The 19,635-nt window shown below is 35.4% G+C and overlaps 1 protein-coding gene across 4 annotated transcripts in view; it reads right to left on the minus strand.

The window, feature by feature from the left end:
- The window catches only part of DPH6 (diphthamine biosynthesis 6), a 211,846-nt gene that overhangs the window by 60,677 nt on the left and 131,534 nt on the right, over positions 1-19,635 (minus strand). For all 4 annotated transcript variants that reach the window (XM_054198802.1, XM_054198801.1, XM_054198799.1 and 1 more), the window contains one exon: positions 3,592-3,834. In XM_054198802.1, coding sequence (XP_054054777.1) covers positions 3,592-3,834 — 243 coding nt within the window. The remainder of the gene's footprint in view (positions 1-3,591; positions 3,835-19,635) is intronic.

A 19,635-nucleotide genomic window follows, 5' to 3' on the forward strand; every position in this document is an offset into this window, starting at 1 on the left:
TTTTAATTTCTCCAACAACCACTACGTAATAACAACGCAGCCCTATCCACCTACAGAACTTAAATGCTTACCTTGCCTCCCTCACTTTAGATCTCAGTTTCTACAATACCTTTTTAGGTTTAACAAAGGAAATCTTTCTTGTGTACATTCAAAATGTTGATCCAAAGATCTTCTTGTTAGTCCAGTGATTTAGGTTGCTGGGTTTTTTGAGTGAGACCTTGGTGGGGCTGCTTTCTTATCCTTCCCTCCCCGCTATTTTTTTCTTTCTACTACAACCTTCCATCCTTCCACCAGATTTCTGTTTCCTCTGTCACTACAAATGGCTTTTCCAATGACACTGTGACTCAAAGGGACATAGGAAGAAAGAAGAGAGAGGGACAAGGGCTGTGTTCCAGCTCTAAGGACATAACCCTTGATGCCTGTGGGTAACTGGAGTTCAGGAAGGCAATGCTTGGGGTTATACTGGAGGGGTGAGGCTGCGGGGAATGGTGCTGGGAGCACAGATGCTTACTATTTTCTCCCTCTCTTAGAATCCCCTCCCATCCTTGATGCTCACTAGAGGCCACTCCTCCACTTACCAGTGACATAATTTGGTTACTCTGAAACATACTTAATTTATCTTTCTCTTCAAGAAATTCCTAAAAGACAATGCTCCCTGTCGATATGACAAGAAGTCCTCTAAAGTCCAGGTAAGCATGTCTGATCCTGTGGCCTTATCTCAAATGAAGCTTTGATCAACTCTGCGTCCACATCCTGCTCTTAGAAGTAAACCTTTTGTGTTATATAAACACATCCAGAGAACAATTCTCACACTTCTCTTTATATTGTGCTCTGTTAGGTCCGATTTACTCGTGTCCTAAACAATTTACACAATCCCTTTTGTGCTTTACAGGCTACTGACATCAAATATGTAGAATGATTGAACTGAAGTTGCTGAACAGTATTATTTATGTAGAGGATATTTACCGGACATCACTATATGACAGAATGCTCTAAAAAAAGCCTTTGGCAGTTCTGATGCATGTGATTTAGTCACTGTGTTAAATACAAATACCTCAATCCTAATATACCGTCATTCTGCTATTAAATACAGAACATTCAAAAAACTGAAATGTAGAATTTAAAACCCATCTTTAAAACATGATTAGTTCTATGCTTTATGATGTCTAGTTTACAAGAAACGAGTTCTGGGCTGCATTGTTTTGTTTGCACAAACAGGCTCCTCTTTCCATGAATGACACAAGCAGAACAATTTCAACTAAGACATCATTTGTTCTTATTAAGTAATCTGTAGGTTGCTATTGATTCAGGCCTTTGGCCACTGCTTGAAATACAGTTCAAGAATAATAAAATACTTTTGGTTTGGCTGACTTGGTTGACTTGAAGAAAACAGACCATTATTTCACATCATGGTATCTGACAGAACTGTCTGTAGTAGTATTGGGATACCAAAAAATAAACAAACCCACAGAAGTAAGGGATACGCTACTTAGACTCTAACATACAGATGTATTCAGAGTAAAGCAACTGTGTTCCGGCTTCCACACAGAACGGCAGTATCTTACAGCACCCAACAGGCTGCTACAAAGAAAAGTTTAAAAGATGTAAAACCTACATTTCCTGTTTTCACTGATTCTATGGAATAAGCGAGGGAGACGTACAACTGTCGTACAATTTATCAGTCATTTTCAAAAGTTCTTCCAAATTTCAAACCTTACTGTTTTCCTTATTCTGAGAGTAAATTCTCCTAGTACCATGCCAGCTAGTGCTCTTTCTCCAATACAAAATCTCTACTTCCATTAACAAGACAATTGTATTTTCAAAGCAGGACAATTCTTCCCTCTGATTCCTTGTAACAGAATTGTTTGGTACATCTTTTTCTCTGCTTTGCTGTGTACACAAACCATTACTAACCAAAAAAGTATGCATAGCCTGAGGACAAATTCAATTTCTCTGTCTGAACCTCCTATTGACAAAATGATAGGAAAATGGGAACATCTGGCTGCTAATAACATCTCATTCTCACTGATATTTTAATTTTTTCCAAAGCCTTTTTAGATTGTGTTGTGGCTCACATTACTTCATCTGCTAATATTTTTTTTTCTCTTTCTGATACTTCCATTAATGAATATGATCTGATAAGTACGGCATAAGATTGATGAACATCCTCTAGGATTGCTTGATGCTCCTCTAGGATGCTTTTTCTTAAACATTCCTGAAAACTCTTAGGCAGCTAACTCTTCATTGAAGGATGCATAGGTAGCAATCCATTTTTAAGCTATGGCCCGAACAATTAAAAAGTGACATGGACCAGATACTAGTAATAGCCCAAAAGCAAGCAACCTCATCAGTGTTTTTTATGTAGCTAAGAAAGTACTGCCTAGTCATCTCAGTAAGTGGAAGAAATAAAAGAGTCAATAAAGAGTGGCCGGTATGTATAATAACTACAGAAGGCCTAAAAGATTCTATTTGGAAAAAGGCAAAGCTTCAAATAACTGGCAAACACCACTAATCTGCCTTCAGATCATATATATTACACATAAGAAAGCACGTAGGCTTCGCAGTCATGGTACATGGTACTAACCGGTCACATAACAAAATACTGAATTGAACTCAGATTCAATACGCTTGGTCTTGGAGGAGTAGTAAACGCTATTTAAGAGCGTCCTATATTAATAAAACGAGGTGGAATGTGTAAACACAAAGTAAAGCCTACATCTTTACTCAGAAAGATAAGTGTCTAGCACAGAGACTGAAAGTGAAGGCAAACAGAAAGACAGTTTCAGGTGTAGTTTTCCTTCTTCTATGGAAACATTTACATATGCTATGCTTCTGAGCCATGTATTTCCCTGAGAAACCATAATAATTAAGTTATATTAAATTATACACCAATTATGCAGTTACTACTCTTTTTTACGTATTTGTGGAGAAGTTATGTTTTATTTACAAGGCTTGTGGTCATTACCTTTTTAATGCTTGCATGGTGTTCCATGGGTATTTAAGAAAAATGGTATATGCATAATGGAAATTATTATGCTACTGTTATAAATCACTGTGCAAATTATTATGCTTTTAGAGATAATCTAGGGTCAACCAATAGACAGGCACGCCCTGATCTGGTCTTAAAAGTTCAGCTGAATAATAAGCAACAATGAGCAGTAAACTGCTCAACTCAGTTGTCATGACAATATTGCTTGTAAGAAAGAGTGGGGAAAAAACCGCAACAGAACAACTCAGAAAAAGCTGAAGTAAAATGTCCAGTTCTTATTATGTAAAAATATGTGGGTAGAGGTAATGCAAATAAGGTATTATTCACATTTTTGTTGGAGGAACTGACTGCTCTTTAAAGAGTTCTTTAACATATTGCTTTGGGGAATTAAGACAAAGTTAGTGATGAATATAACTTTCTATTAAGCAATTTTCTTTCTCAATTGTGCACAACCACTTATGAGCCAGAACATAACAGCTCAATCAAACCTTATCATATCAGCTTTACTTGAGCCCCTCTGAAATGTACTGAGAAAATTGTGATACTGCCACAAGACTTAGAGGGGGAAAAAAAGACAAGAAGAAAATGGATGTCACAGTTACCTTTTTACATTCTCTTAATTTCTTCTGCCATATAGAGCGAGCAATGGGAATGTGCTTGCTGTCAGTTACATAGCAGCTGGCTGTGATGACGTGGTGGAGTGCAGCCTTCTGGCTCATAGCTTGAAGAACTCGCTCAACATGACGGAGGGAAACTACGGCCTCAGTCCGTACGCCACCACTAACAAGCTGCATCGTACAAGGTACTAGAGCAATCTGTCCGGCACAGTAGAGAACATCTCCAACCTAGAAGAAAACAAAAATAAGTAAATAAGGTTCTGGGAGTATCCAGAAGGCAAGGGAAGCACTGCTCTCTTTTCCGGGTAGGTTCTTTCAACAGTAATGTTCTTTGTCATCATTTGTCACAAATGGAGCAAACATGCCAGTCTGAAGACAATTTTTGATAGGGATTTAACTACAATATAGAAACACACTACAATAAGCTTTAACGTAACAGTTAATACATGGATGCATGCGTCAGCTCAAAGCAATAATATCTGATCTTACTGGCTGTTACAGCTGCTGGATCACACTGGTGCCCCAACATGGTTAAATATGTTCTTGCTTTCTTTTTTTGAGTAATGATGCAAATTATCTTTGGTTCAATGCTATTTTTTAAACTCCTAAGTCTTAAGTAAGTTCTACATAAGAATATATAAGAAAGAATAAGTATATATCTGTAATGTCTTTAGTAAGCTTAAAAATACTACAAAAATACTATTTGCAGAACACCTAAAAGACTGAGTATGAAAAAAGTAACGATAATCCACCAGAAGATAAAAGGAAATTAAATGTAGAATATGTGAAAATCAAATGTAGACTCATAGAATCATTTAGGTTGGAAAAGACCCTTGGGATCATCGAGTCCAACCATCAACTCCACTCTACAAAGTTCTCCCTTACACCGTATCCCTTAACACCACATCTAAACGAGCCTTAAACACATCCAGGGATGGTGACTCCACCACCTCCCTGGGCAGCCTATTCCAGTGTGCTTGTTGTTGTAGAAGAGTGCTTGTTGATCAGAGATGGGTTCACCTTTTGAAAATGGAATTAAATGAGTGGCCAGATGCTATCAATGTATGTTTTAAGTTGAGCTGCAATGCAGTTACTTTGGGCTGATTTTCCAAAGTCTTCCTGGCAACACTCTGAAGACCTACTTTTTTTAACAGCAGCCAGCAAAGGAAACATTTATTCTTACTATTCAGACATCTCAAAGATTTATTATAAAATCTTAATGTAAATATCAAAACTTTTCATCCTCTTATGCTGCACTTCTCTAGAAAGTCTGTACATTTCCTGATCAGTGAAGCAGTAAATTTTATTCAATATCAAAAGAAAACTAAGTATAGAAGTGGGAAGTAAGGTGGGCGTAAGCAGCTTTGAAGTCAGCACACGATGCATTTTGCTAGGAGTAAAGAGAGGGAAAATGGACTGTGCAAGGAATCTTTAGGAAGAATTTTGCAGAACTCACTGTATAAACTGTAAAAATCCCTCAGAATTAAGAATAATTAAAAAAGAAATCTGTGTCCTAGAAGACATGGCAATCAAACCATGTGACAGACCCATATGCAACTCCAAATCTGTCCTCATAACTGTCTGTGTCTCACAAAAGACTCACACATGTAACTATTGGAAGAGTATCTTATACAATTTGGCATACAAGTTCTATGATTAGCAGATGAAGAGGGGGAGGAGGCAGAGAGGAAACATATCAACTGACACCCATCAACCATTTAAATTGTTTAAAATATCTGAAATATTGTTTTGATAATGCTATATATAATCCTGAATTCGGAAAAAAATAATATGCAAGTAATATTTTGGTTTATAGGAACAAATGGCCCGTTTTTTTTTTTTTTTTTTTACAGTGCTATTTTAAAATATGTGCCATTGAACAAGGGAGTCCAGCCAGCTACCAAGTGGCATACTGACAAGATGAGAAACAAATTCAGGAAGATATGATTCAGAGGGGGCACACGTTTGTTTTTAAGCGAGCCATTCATTTTCACCTCTGCAAAGTGAAATCCCTGCATTAGTCAAAAACTCCAATACAGGTAGTTTATACTTCTACAGCAAAAAATCATGCTGGCAATATTTCTTCCTTTTTTTTTTTTGCCTGTTGGGCTGCTGGTTTTCCATGCACCACCCATGTTAATTATTAGGTAGACAGAAGAGCTGTTCAACCAGTTCACTTCCCCTATTCTTGAACAGATTGTTTGAGACATAATATGAATACTAATTAACGACAAAATATCTGTCAGTGTTTTGAAATACGGACCAAGATAGCACTTTCTTAAAGTATCCTGTATAGTTCTGATACAATTAGCCCCACTGGTCATAAGCAAGGTCAAAAAAAATCTCTGAAGGATTTGAGCAAAATTGGCACCACTTTTGGCTCAGATTCAGTGGGAATTTTGCAGAGTTCTTTAAAAAAACACATAAAAAATCCCTCTGTTCCTAACATACTTGTTTTTATCTTAAGATGTAATTAATAGAAAAACAGTGTTCCTAACGTGCCACCATGCTATGGAAGGGTGGATGCAAGGGCGAAAGAGGGGAAAAGGGTCAAAACACGGCCACAGGTTTGCAGCGACTGTATTTCAGGGGGACATAATTTAGGATAAGGGAAGGAGGAGGGATGTTCCTCTCCTCTTTCCCTGTGACTTGGTCATGAAAAGCAAGCATAAACAAACAATCAGCAGGGGCAAAGCAGCAAACCAGTACAAACACTGTTTCAGCAGATTTTAAGAGGTTGTCTCTAGAATGTTTGCAGCACTATACAGAAAATTGTTAGCAGAGTAAAAAGCGTTTAGAATAGAGAAGACATCATAGTATCTTGTTCACAGTACTGAAATCTTACAACGGGAGATGTCACAATGTATGGTGTCAGTCCTTGTGTTGTGAAAGTGTTCTGCAAAACCCTGCTAGAACCTTGCAACAGTTTATCTTTTTGGAGCACCGACAAGGATAACAGAAGATCTTTCAGGCTATAGATTCACAGCGTATCAAGTCTAGGGGACTCACATATCCAGTAAACTCAGCATAGAAACAAAACTAAAATATAATGGATGTGTATTTATACACTAGATGTCTGAGCTTACATTGATGATTTAATTTTCACTGCAGCCCATACACGCTTTTCCAGTGCTAAAATTTCATTAAAGATTTGACAAACCAAAAATAAAAAACTTGTACTGCTGAGGTGCTCACTTTTACCAATTTATTTCCAATATAGCTCCACAGCAGCGAGCAATTTATAAATGGGGCCTCATGTTGCTTCACATTTCTTGTCTTTTTATTTTCATTTGTATCACTGCAAGTTAAATGAAAGGTGATTCTTAATAAGCTGACATAATATTTTAGCAGCTATTTTGCTCAGTTAGCACAACCGTAAATAATCAAGGGAAGTCAGTGGACAATCTGAACCTCAGACTATGCAACCATGCTCTTAACAGATAGGAACACTAAGCTCTTATTTGAGAATTACTACTTTTCATAGTGTAGCTGTGCTGCAGGAATTACGTATAATACAGAGCTAGATCACAGCTGATATAGAGGGAAGACAGTATAGTAGCAAATTATTACTTTATTTCACCTTTTGTTTTAAACTGCTTTCACTTTTGAGAAAAGCAGAAGGAAAGCATCTATAGTACCATGGAAAGGAAAAGTCAGAAGAACGCTTGGTGCCACTTTGAACTGTTCTATCCCATGAAAAAGTTTTTAGCAGTATTATAAGTTAACAAAAGGACACAACTTATCTCCCACAAAATACAATTCAGGGAAAGAAACAATGAGAAAAACAGACTTAATTGGACATGAGCACTAACTTAAGATGCTGATTAGCAAGAGAATGCTATAATTATTACTACTTCGAAAGAAAAAGAAGAAATAGGATACCTATAGATAAGCACTGAGTTGGGTTTTTTAATTAAAGGCCAACAGCAACTATGGAAATTTTATGAAACTTTTCCTGCTGGTATTATTAAAACTTGCTAGTGATTAACTGGCATAATACAAAAATTGCAGGTAACTTCATACGGAGACTTTTCAACCATTCACCCACAAGTATTTAGGCCAATGTTAATAGTTGCACCATATGGACAAAGGTGTGTTTCTTGGCAAGGATGGAGTCAATAAGCAATCAGCCAAATCTTTGTTATGAATGCAGTTTGGTGTCTGAGTGACTGCTGCCCTTTAACAGGTCAGGGTACACAATAGATTCAGTGACCCCCCGACCTAACAGTGAAATAACCCACCATTATGTTCAGTCAATGTAAATAAGCATAACTGACAACGCGCTAATAGGCTGCCTCTGGTCAGCCATGTGTACCTCTGACCTTAATGAAGACCTAAATCAATTAATACTCCAGGCAATAAAGACCTCTGGCTGATTAAGTTAGATAGAAATCATCTTTTCTAACGGGATTAAAGCTGTAAGGTGGTGAACTTTTTATTTAATATATGATAATCCTTTTTTCCTAGGGCCCTCTTATTTTAGCTAATGATGGTAAAATTGCTTTTTGCAATGTGAAATCTTTTATTCAACTACCTAGTGTGAATAAAGTTTTAAAGGTACCGTTTAGACAACAGTAATCGAAAAGCTTTCCGTTCACACTATGAACACAAATTGTATCTAACTAATGTGGTTCTAATATACCACAACCTTCAATATAATTCACAAGTTTTTCTTGAACTGTTACAAATTGGTAGTCTAAAAAATCCACAAATGAGTTGACCACACACAGTTTATCTTGATACAGGCTTTCTTTTGAGAACATGTGTACAGTTATCAGTAGCTAAAAGATGAAGGATATATTCCTAAATGAAAAATAAAAAAAAAGTTATGATTATCTTTGACTAAAAAAAATGACACTTATAAGAATCGACATATAACTTAGCAAAATGCTTGCATATCATACTCAAAACTCCAGAACTACCCTTTAAATAAAATAATATTTTTTCCTAGTTGGGTCAAAAAAGTATAATTAATCTATAGCATATTTTTGCTACCTTATTGAAATAATCATAACATTTCCACAATTTTCCGAGATTTATAACTCAGTTTTCAACTGCTGTGATTCCAGTTTGCTAATCCTCATTTTGGGATGGAGCTTCATATGTTTCCAAATGTATTCGATCACCTAAACTACAAGGTACAAAACACATCTTTTTGCATTGTTCTTCACTATTAAAGTTTATTTATCCAAGTGTGATTTAAATTTTTCTCTTTGAACTTATATATATTTTTGGTTGCAAATTCACAGGATAATTTTTATCAAGAACTGAAATAAAATACTGCAATTTCACAGATGCTAAACTAGACTGTATGTTTTTTTTTTTACCTGCAGTTTAGCAAAATTAAGATACACCGTCCCACAAAGTGATATTTGACACTGAGCACAGTGTCATAATGCTACCAACACACCTAAAACTTTTGTGCATTTCCTAATTGGAAATTATTCCAAAGAGAAGCATCATGTCATGCAGTGTGCATACACTGAGCAGCACAAAAACTGGCAGTCCTTTTAAAAGGTTGCTAACTAACTTGACAATGCATCTGAAGAAGCCACAACATTAACTGGTACGAATAATAAAACAACCTCAAAAAACTACACCCAGATACCTCCTATTCATACTCTGTGCTGCCCAACTGTAAACACTTCTGCAATCCTCTAAAAATCAAACAATTCAAATTGAGCCTTTAGACTGTCCTGGATTTACAGCAGGCAATCTCATATAATACATTCCTGAAGGTCTGTACTACCTTGAAATTTAACAAAATGCTATATGCACAGACTTGAGAGGGACAATCAGGTCAGAAAGCTTAAGAGAAGGCAAGATCAAAGTTTCAGCTTGAAAACCATTTTTTAAAAACCGTTCTATCCTATCACAGAAAATTGTAATATTTGCGTACATATTTTTGGCAATGTGTTGGTTAAATTTAAATCTTGATCAATGCCAAATCAATTTTATTCTGCTCTACAACTGACGGAAATAAAAACCACACGCTTCTGATTTACAGAAGACAAAGACTCAGAAACTGAAATTTTCACAAAAATCCCACCCCAAAAGCTGTCATTCACATTCCAAGGGAGTTTGAGACACAAAACAAAAATAAACCTAACTTATAAAGTCAGCAACTGTAGTTGCAAACGTCTAGGAAAGGTTCCAATAAAGTGGGTGAAAAAGCCTTGCCATCTAATATATGCACATGGTCACGACAGCTAGTCTGAAGTCTTCTCCAGGACTCTTGTTTTGGTCCATTGGGAATCTCCAATACACAGAAAGGAAATGAAGAAAACAGAGGTTAAATATCCTTTACTTACTATGCATCTTTCGGACAATGTCCTGTACTGGCACACAGGGCACATATTGTTTCTTTATGGAAAATTACAGTAGACAGTTCAAAGATTTAATTGCCATAGAGGATAAACTGTTCTCCACATCCTCAAGGATGTTTTTTTCCTAAATAGAAACAGAGCCACCTCCCTACTTGAAAATGAGCAAGCTAACAAGAGTATTAATCTTTGATGCACTCCTTCCTTGACAGTGGAATCCTAGTCTTTGTGACTATTAATCTGTCACCTTTTACAAAGCCTACCATTTCCTCTCTAGCTTTTGAAAAAAATCATTAGTTCTCACACAACCACATTAGCAAAATCTGCCAACTGTGAAGAATTGCAGAACACTCAGCTTTATGAATACACCTTATCTAAAAGATGGAGTAAAACCTCCAAACTCATTATCATTTACTCATTTCTTATTCGTATCACTTTGAATAAAGATACCAAACAAAAAAAATGAAAAAAAAGAACTAAGATTAGTGTATCCCATAACAATTGGGGTTGGGATCAGGAATGAGAGACTTAATCAAATCAATATTTACCAAGAAAAGTAAAGGCATATTCAGGGTCCAGAAAAACAGGGTGGAAAACATTAGTACCTAAAAGTGTAAAGCGATGCAAATGACTCAATGTGGACATGGACTATTGAGCAATGGATAATGCGTTTTTAGAAAATGCGTATTCTGTCCACCACATCTGATGGTGGGTTTTTTTATTTATTAATTATATGTGCATAGATAAAGGAGGATAATGGGGGTCATCTGGATTTGTAAAATATCTGATACAACCTATTTGAAAATTATTTTTAACTCTCATAATTGTAACTGCTGTTAACTAGCCGATAGTCTGTAAGGAGAGAGTAATAAAAATGCCAATGTACTGAAGTGGGGGGCCGTAGGGATTGGTATTAGGCCTGATTTTGTTTAACATCTTCATTAAGTCAATGGAAGAAGGGATTAACAGCATGGTAATGAAACCCATAGAGGATACTAAATTAGAATGTGCACCAGCAGAAATAATAAAAATGGACACAGATAGGTTTGGAAAAAAGGCTTGAAATAAGAAAATGAGACTTAACTTAGGAGAAATGAAAACTCATGCCAGAACATATGGCAAAAATATTTTGAAATACAGATATTCATAACAAGGGAGAAAACTTGCCTGCAGAAGTGCTGAACAGTTTATATTACATCATAACTGCTCTTTACTAGAAGCTAGTTCAGTATAGGATAAAAGAAGACACAGTCTCTATTCTCATGGAACTAGTCTAATTCATCAGACCTACCAAATACTTGTTGCAGGATAAGTAACAACTACCCTTGGCTAATGAAAAAATCAAATTTTCTAAAACGTCAGAAACTGGTACCATACCCTTTAGGAAAGGTATGATTTCTATATTTCAAAATGAATTGTGTAAAAGATCAGGTGATACCAAAGTTTCAGATGATTATTCAGAGTCCATGAAGTACTTTTTTCCGGAAGTTTTTACATTTCATCATTAACATTGATTTTCAATTTACAGGCTCATGTAGCCGCATTCAAAGTATGAAAAGCATTTTAATCTGTCAGGGTAAGATATAAAAATTTAAAAAATACTTTTTCCCCCCCTCTGTTAAATGGAAAATGTCTAAACCTTACACGAGGTTACATAAGCATTCATTCGGGGTTCCCATACAGTTCATTTGTGGTTTTGCTATTTATGACTATTATCCTAAATTTATTCTGATAAGGATAGCTTTATAATATATCAGCATTCTTTCTTTGTCAGTTCTGTCCTAGAAAAAAGAAAAAGATATAGCTAGCATGCTCCCATGACATTTCTCCATCCTTGATTTCTACATTTTTCTGTATCTATGCTTACAGTTCTAGGGGACTGGAGAGCATATATAATGAGAAAGAGTAATTGTGTGGTAATTGTATCCACACACACAATATTTAAAGGAAGATAAATAAAAAAGGTAAAGTGATGTGATATCATAATATACCTATATGTGTTTATATTACAGGCTCTGTCTCTACTTTTATCATTAAACATACAATCTACTTAGAAAGGGATCTTGTAATACCTTTTCCACGTTAACCGAAGTTTCTACTGAGAATGTCTACTTACAGTAAACTAAAACATCAGTTAAACTATCACTATAGTGATAAAGCAGTCCAAGAAGGCACAGTAGAAATTTCTAGATTGAAGTTTCTACTAACAAGTAGGGTGTTATTGCTTAAAGCTCTACCACTGTTCTCGAATACAACATCCAAGGAGAATCAAGACTGCCGTCATAAAAGCCTATGAAGAGTGAGTTGTTTTTTTCCCATTACTACCTGTTTTTACAATCCTTACTCATGCCAACTGTCAAATAGGTTAGTGTGATTATAAACAGAAGAGGGACAGCTAGGCAGAGAAAATACTCTGCATTGAAAGGTGAAAGCTGTTCATCACACAACAGTAATTCACAGTGTATGAAACACATTAACACCGTGACATTCTATTCTTACAGAAAAGATTTCGTTCCCAGCCCTTACTTGGCTTAATATTCTTCCTCAATATATGCTTTTCATGAATATCACTGGCTACTTTAAGATACTGGTTTGCGATAACTGGGAGACAGTAAAGAAGCAGTTCCGTAAAATCAAGAATTAGTTAACTGAAAACAGTTAACTGTAGTAACTATTACTAAGCTAAAACTGATAGTTCTCATTCTAGCCACATAGTGTGGTTTCATATTTTACCTTAAACACTGACCTTTTATCAGAATTGCAATGTGGAAAACATCCCTATAAAAAATACCACTACATCTCTAAATATGCAATCGAACAGATTTTACTATGTACCTTTCAGAGGGAAGATTTTCTCTTGGATTAGCAGCACTTCGTGACAAGAAGTTACCTATTGACTACGTGGCAACTTGTAGCATTTAAAAATTAAGTTTCTGTAACATGTTATATTTAGTTATTATATTTAAATTCTGTATTATAATTGGACTGTAACTTTATTATATTCTGTGCTGTAAAAGGTATTAATTTGGGTATGCAGTAAGAATCCTGTATTATACATTTTCGAATTATTTTTTTTTTTGTACATTCACCTTATTGTTCTCTTATAATACCTATTTTCACAGAACTTTCTACATACATCCTTTCTAAAAGGATGTAACTTGGGAACTGGAAATTGCAGTATATTGACAGTACATTAGTAACTGACATTACTAATAAAATACGTATCTTTTGTTCTGCCAACCAAGCTGCAATCATATTTTTATCCATCTGACATCAAAAAGTGAGGTCAAGAAACAGTGCTTGCAAACTCACCATGTGCTTAGCACTTTTTGTTTGCATTATTTAATGACAGTAGTTATTGTAGCTAGCAAAAACTAATTGCAGAGTCAAGCCCTCTGATATAAAAATTAGTACAAAGCAAAGCATTGAAACTAAAAGGGGGTAAATAAGAGGAAGGGAGGGGCAGAATGCAGTAAGGAATAATACAGTAATCAGGTTAATCAGCTGTGATATTGCAGACATCCACGTTCAAATCCCTTCTTTGGTATTTTCTTTTTCCCGGTAATGGCAGCACTGTTGCGGCAACAGGCAGTCCAGGAAGCACATCTCTCAGTGTCTTCTACTGGAACTGTTCTAATTTGTTTAAATAAACTTATGTTCTTTGACCAAGACTCTGTTCTGTTTCTTGATGAGTGTTCTAATCAGTATGCTAGAAGTTAATATAGGATGGAAAGATTCCTCTCTATGAGAAAAAGTATTAGTAAGGACCTGAAAAAGCTTTACAATGAACATTAAATCAAAACTGATACAGTCCTGATTATGATTTCTACCTTGATAATCCAACATTATTCAAAAAGAAACAACCCACTGAAATTCTAAGTATTCCAAACTGCTATGAAATGGTCATTGTTACCTTCTAGCTTTTTTGAAATAATAAGCATTTAGCAATAGGAAAGATACTTAACATAGAATAAGCCTTACATTGCAGAACATTTAGACCGATGATCCTGTACGAACACAATTTTTGTGAAATATTTAGGCTACTTCAAAAGAAGTGAGATGATAAAATGGAAATCATGTGGGGAAGGTAGACTTTAAAATAAAATCAAAATACTTACAGAAGCCTAATGTGAACCTGAGATGTGACCATGATCTTCTCTTTGAAGTATAATGCTTAAAACTTACTCAAGCACAGAAATGATGAATTAGAAACAATACCAATGGCATTACTATGAGAAAATCTTTGAACTTTTTATTTGAATTTTATAAATAATCAATAGAGTACCTCTTCAAACACAGAGGCTGTATCAAAGTCTCCTAAGAACAGTTTATATGTCTAATTTTGCTTTTTGAGCTTTGGATAATTATAGGTGCTTCACCGAAAATATGACCTTGTATGACAATACAAGTGTCTAATATTTTGCTCGTTCAACGCAACAGAAAGAGCTTCTAATTATCAGCTAAACAGTGCACAGTATTTGAAAAGTACAAAAAAATGCCATGATTTCCAGTCATGAAAACTGTCTCATATAAATTTTGCATTCTATTTACATGACATATAAAATGGAAGTTGCATGACTTGACTGTTCATCTATCAATTTTAAGTAACGCTTTAGGGTTTTGTGAAAAGATTGGGTTTTGTTGTTAAAAAAGTTTGGCCTAAATTCAACCAGCAAGAATGATTTGTTATGAAGTCCAGTGAAGTCCAGTGAACACATGGCATCTTTCAATGCGTGATTCCAGAATTTGAGCTTTGCAGTGTAACTGCACAGCATTTAACTCCGAACCTTAGGGTTTCTGCCATTCAGGCCTGAAGGAGTTAAATTTTATAGCTCTTCAACAAAAAAAACAATTACGTGTTTTTGCAGAAAAAATATCACATGCTGATAGTGAATAATTAAATGCTCAAACCAAAGAGAAATGAACTATTTCTGTGATGTATGTTTTGAACTTCTAATAGCTAGTCTGATCCTTCCGAATAATAGCTGTGTTAGAATCAGGAAGGGCACTAATGGGGAATGAAGAAGGCTATGAAAGAATAATGCATGTAATATGAAGAAAGGTGGAGAAACAGAGTAATTTCAACTGAATTTTTTATTTGTTGTTTGTAATGCTAACTCATGGTGTCACGGACTCTTATGTAAAGGAATGTTATTCGTTGTTCACCCTGACCTTGTAAAGCGATACAATGCTTGGATTTTGTGCTAAATTTAGTAGAAGCAGAAATGGCACCTTGCAGGACTAGGCTCCGTATGCAGAACAAGCTAAAGGTGAAATGCAAACAAAATAAGCCCTTTAAAACACCATCAGAGAACAATAAATCAGCTCAACACCTTCCCAACACAGGAAATTGAGAGTTAACTAGTGTACCCAATTTTAATTTTTTTTTAAAGGAGGAATAAATCTGCTACAGGGAGCTGGCTTGATAGACCTTTGAAGGTCTTCAAAACTCTCACTAATATGTTATTCTCTAAAAAATATTCCCATAATTCTGCTGTCTCCCGTCATTCCTTGCCTCGAGATTCATCTGTCAACTTTGATGCATCTTTTAAAGTACCCCTCCAAGCCTAAAAACCATGACTGCAGACCACAGAAGAGAACTCTTTGCTTTGAAACTATCTGATCAATCAGAAGATCATTTACCTGCAAGCATTATTTGGTGAAGCTAAAGCGGCACATCAACCAGCAGCATCTGAAGGCTGAGGCAGCAAAACGTCAACAACAAATTGTCATTGGCATTCCATTTATGAACCTTCAAACAGCATCAGATCTTTTCCATGGGAAACCAGATCAGGTCAGACTGGAGCTGAATATTTCTTAACAAGCTAACCATCAAAAGAACTTACGTTTTGAATAAAAAGGCTATCATTTGTTGATTTGAATATCAAAGGGATCCACTGCAAACTCCCAGTCTAGAAAAACCTCCCTAAGCTACACCAGACAGGTGTTTAATAATCTATTATTAAGGTACTATTTTAGGTTACTCAGAATCATAAAAAATAGCTGTAACTGTGAAGCTGCAAATGGGACTGCACAAAGAAATGAATGCTATTAACATACTATTAACAATTCAAAAGAATGAGTTGACATACCAATCAAACTTGTTAATTGACTGTCAATGGCCTGTCCCTGAATATACAACATGACTGCATTATATATTTCAAATGCTGACAGGAAGACAGTTTCATTTGCATTAACTTCATAAACTGATCAACAACCAAACTGCCACATACATTTATAATGGGAAGCTGAATCATTTCAATATTCATGCAGCTCTGTAATTGTAAATTAGGTGCTGGCAAACAATACAATACTGTACATACTCTAAAATATCCTAAATTTCTCTGACCTACTTTCTTTTTTATTTTAAAAGAGCAGTGGAGAAAACTTGTCTCTTACAGAGATGATTATTACTTTAATTTATGGTTCATGCCTTCGGCAAAATTTGTTTGCAACCTAGTTTGCAACCATAGTTTATAACTCTACTCTAAATGCGCTACTGGTCCGCAATATATGAGGCACGCAAGGTGATGTAAAATTTTTCTTGCTTTAGTCTGTGAAGTGTAAATACTATTAAAATACAGAATAAATCTGTAAAAAAAAGTGAATGAAAATCTGTACTATTTCCCTGCTATGACACAAAGCAGATGTCAGCACTGAAACCACTGAAACTTTCTAATTAGACATTGAAACATGTAATTTAAAGTGGAAAGTATTGTTCTTGCACATCCTTCCCTATGTCCTAGAATTTATTGCCCTCAGAGGCCCTGTCTATATAAAGTATGTTTCCTAAAAATATCTCATAATTACAGCCATTCAGTTTCATTGGGATTGACGGTGATAGCAGCTGAAATGGCTGTGATAGTGCTGCCATTTTAGCCAAATGGTTAGTCAGATAGACTCTGAGCAAAGTCACAAATCATAGGAGTTCAGAGCAGAAGTGCTTGTGGCTTTTCTGTATTTCTGCACATATTTATTAATCCAGCGGAAATGACCAAGGACTGATAATAGCAGGAAGATGACAGAAAGAATTCCCAATAAAAGACACAGGCCAACATCTTTCACTTTTCCCGTTTAGGATGTCCTCCTGCAACACTTACTATCTTGCATTTCTGCTTACTGAAAAATACAGTTGTAGCTAAGCTAACAGAGAAGTCTTCAAATGTTTTCATTAATGACTCCGGGTATTAGTGTCTATTTGTATGCTTTAACCATATAGGGTAGACAAGAGAGGAGAAATTTGTTTTTATTTGTTCATGAAGTGCTATAGGCATATTTATCACTGTTTATATAGAAATAATAATACCTCAGTCACTTTGAGAATCACAGAAATGAAGCTAAGCATAAATGTCGCAAATGAGGATTAAGTCGTGAGGGTCTGGAAGTGTTCCACTGAAGGCTAAGTAGTAATTGATCAAAAATTCTGAAGTTGTCAGGTCAGTCGCATTCCCTCTATATCTTTATGACCCGGAGGTGTACAAGCAAGTTTTAAACATCTCAACTGTAAATGCACGTTGTCTTCTTTTCCCCTCTTTTATTATTACTACTTTCATGCTGTCAATTCAGCAATCACTTCCCTGGCTTTAAAGTTATTGCAAGAAAAGCCTAGCACTATACACTAGCATAACCATACAGATATCACATAAACGTCCAATAAATCTGCAGTCATGACAATCTTCTCCTGCATTTCCTTTCAGATAAAGAATATCAGAGGACAATTTCTCTGCTGTGTATGTGAGCTGCTATATTTTAAACTTGATTATTTGTAGTATAGATGTAAGACTGAGAAGCAAAAAATATTCACATTTATTGTTCTAGCAACTGCAATTGAAGACTAGTAAAAAAAAAAAAAAAAGGCTAACAAATGGAAATAGAAAACCTTTAGAAAAGCTGAATATAGTGGAGCCACTGGGGTGATGGCAGTCCCAAATCATCCTAACTGGTAATCATGAAAGATTACTTATACTACAAACTAGATATTAGCTTTGGTATCTTCCCTGAAGTATAAGCTGAGTAACCGTCATACTGAATAACATCATATGATGGGTACTGCTAAGTTCTTACACTGACAAAACAGGGATCATTAAAGCTTCAACATTCTTTCAGGTAATCAATGTAATATAAGCAATACGTGATTAAAAGCATTTAAGACATGAAAAGCGTCAAGGTAAAGAAGAGCTCATTACTCAGAGGATGTAGATTCTATAAAACCAGCCTTCTTAGGAGGAGCTGGCCATTTATTACTGGTGCTAATAGTAACACACAAGTACAGTGAATTCAGTAATTCATGCTTCAAGATTTATAAAATTTCATCAGAAATTATATATATAGCTGAAATATAGGCACATATACATATTAGTGTAAGAGAAATGATGTGACATACGTTCATGTTTCAAAAAGACACTTGATTTTAAGAAGCTACAGTTTGTCTGCACTGCTTCGAAATTTACATTTGAAATAGTTCCATTCTAATTTACTCAAATATAGATTTTCAATGAAATTTTCACCACCTTAGCTGAACTCTTCCTGACTTTCCATAGCCTGTGGCCAGCATAGTTTTTGTAGGTGGGGGTAAAAACCCCTGTCCTTGGGAAGAATGAAACTTTCTATCATGCAGATAAAGTCCCATCCATGTGGGAAATGGTGCCGCCCTGGAGATCAGCATGAGACCAGAGAACTAATCTGGGCACAAAACTTGATTATCACAGAAGTCATAATCATTATCTTTTAAATGGAAGACAGGCTTCTCAAGCTTCCCTGTCTTTTGATAGCTTACAAAACATTATGGACATTTTATAAGACAAAAAGGATTAAGTCGAACACTTCTAAACAGTACAGAGCTGCACATACACCGTTTGTTTTGGATGAGGATGGTGACTACGAGAAACATGTAACCAGTGTTTTTGCTGAATGCATTACTGTCAGTCACTTGGGTGATTAATGGCAAGATCACGACTTGCATTATACTGTACTGTAGAGGTAGAAGGGTTCAAGCAACTAATCCCATCCCAAATTCATAATTGAACAATCAGCAGTTTAACACAAACCTGTCTGTATTTGCTATTTTTATAAGGAAAATTTGATATTAACAAATAAAAAATTTATTGTACCTTACTGGGAAAATATTCAGAGGATTAGATGCCTAACAAAAACATGCTAGCTTGCATTACAATCCTGTTTCCATTCCCACAGAAGAAACACCATTCTGAGATGTGCTTTAGTCTGAATCACTATTATGGTTCTTAAAAATACAGTAAATAATAATTTAAATTAAGTGTTTCACCCAGCTGGATTGAAAAGAAAATATTAAAGGGGTAAGGTGTTCCATATTCCTGAACATTTGTGCAATATCAGTGCTTATTTCGTGTGGGAAAGTACAAAAATATTAGCATTGGCTTACGCTTACTTCTTGCATACAGGTGCCAAGGAGAACGCAAGAGGAAAAAGAAGCAATTCCATAAATCTAGAATATGCCTTGTATTAAACATACAGTTCTAACATTAGTCTAATTATTGAGAAATGATAGGAGTAGCATAACAAGGAAGCTCATTTATTGATGATTTCAACTATAGTTTTAGTATTACCATAAAGGGAGATATAAAAACAAATATATATATATATAAAATATTAATATATCAGAGATGAAAAATTAAGCACCTATCAGGAAATACCAAAAAAATCAGGATACATATGGAAACTTTATGTA

Source organism: Rissa tridactyla, chromosome 4 (genome assembly GCF_028500815.1).
Source record: "Rissa tridactyla isolate bRisTri1 chromosome 4, bRisTri1.patW.cur.20221130, whole genome shotgun sequence".
In the NCBI taxonomy this organism is placed as follows: Eukaryota; Metazoa; Chordata; class Aves; order Charadriiformes; family Laridae; genus Rissa; species Rissa tridactyla.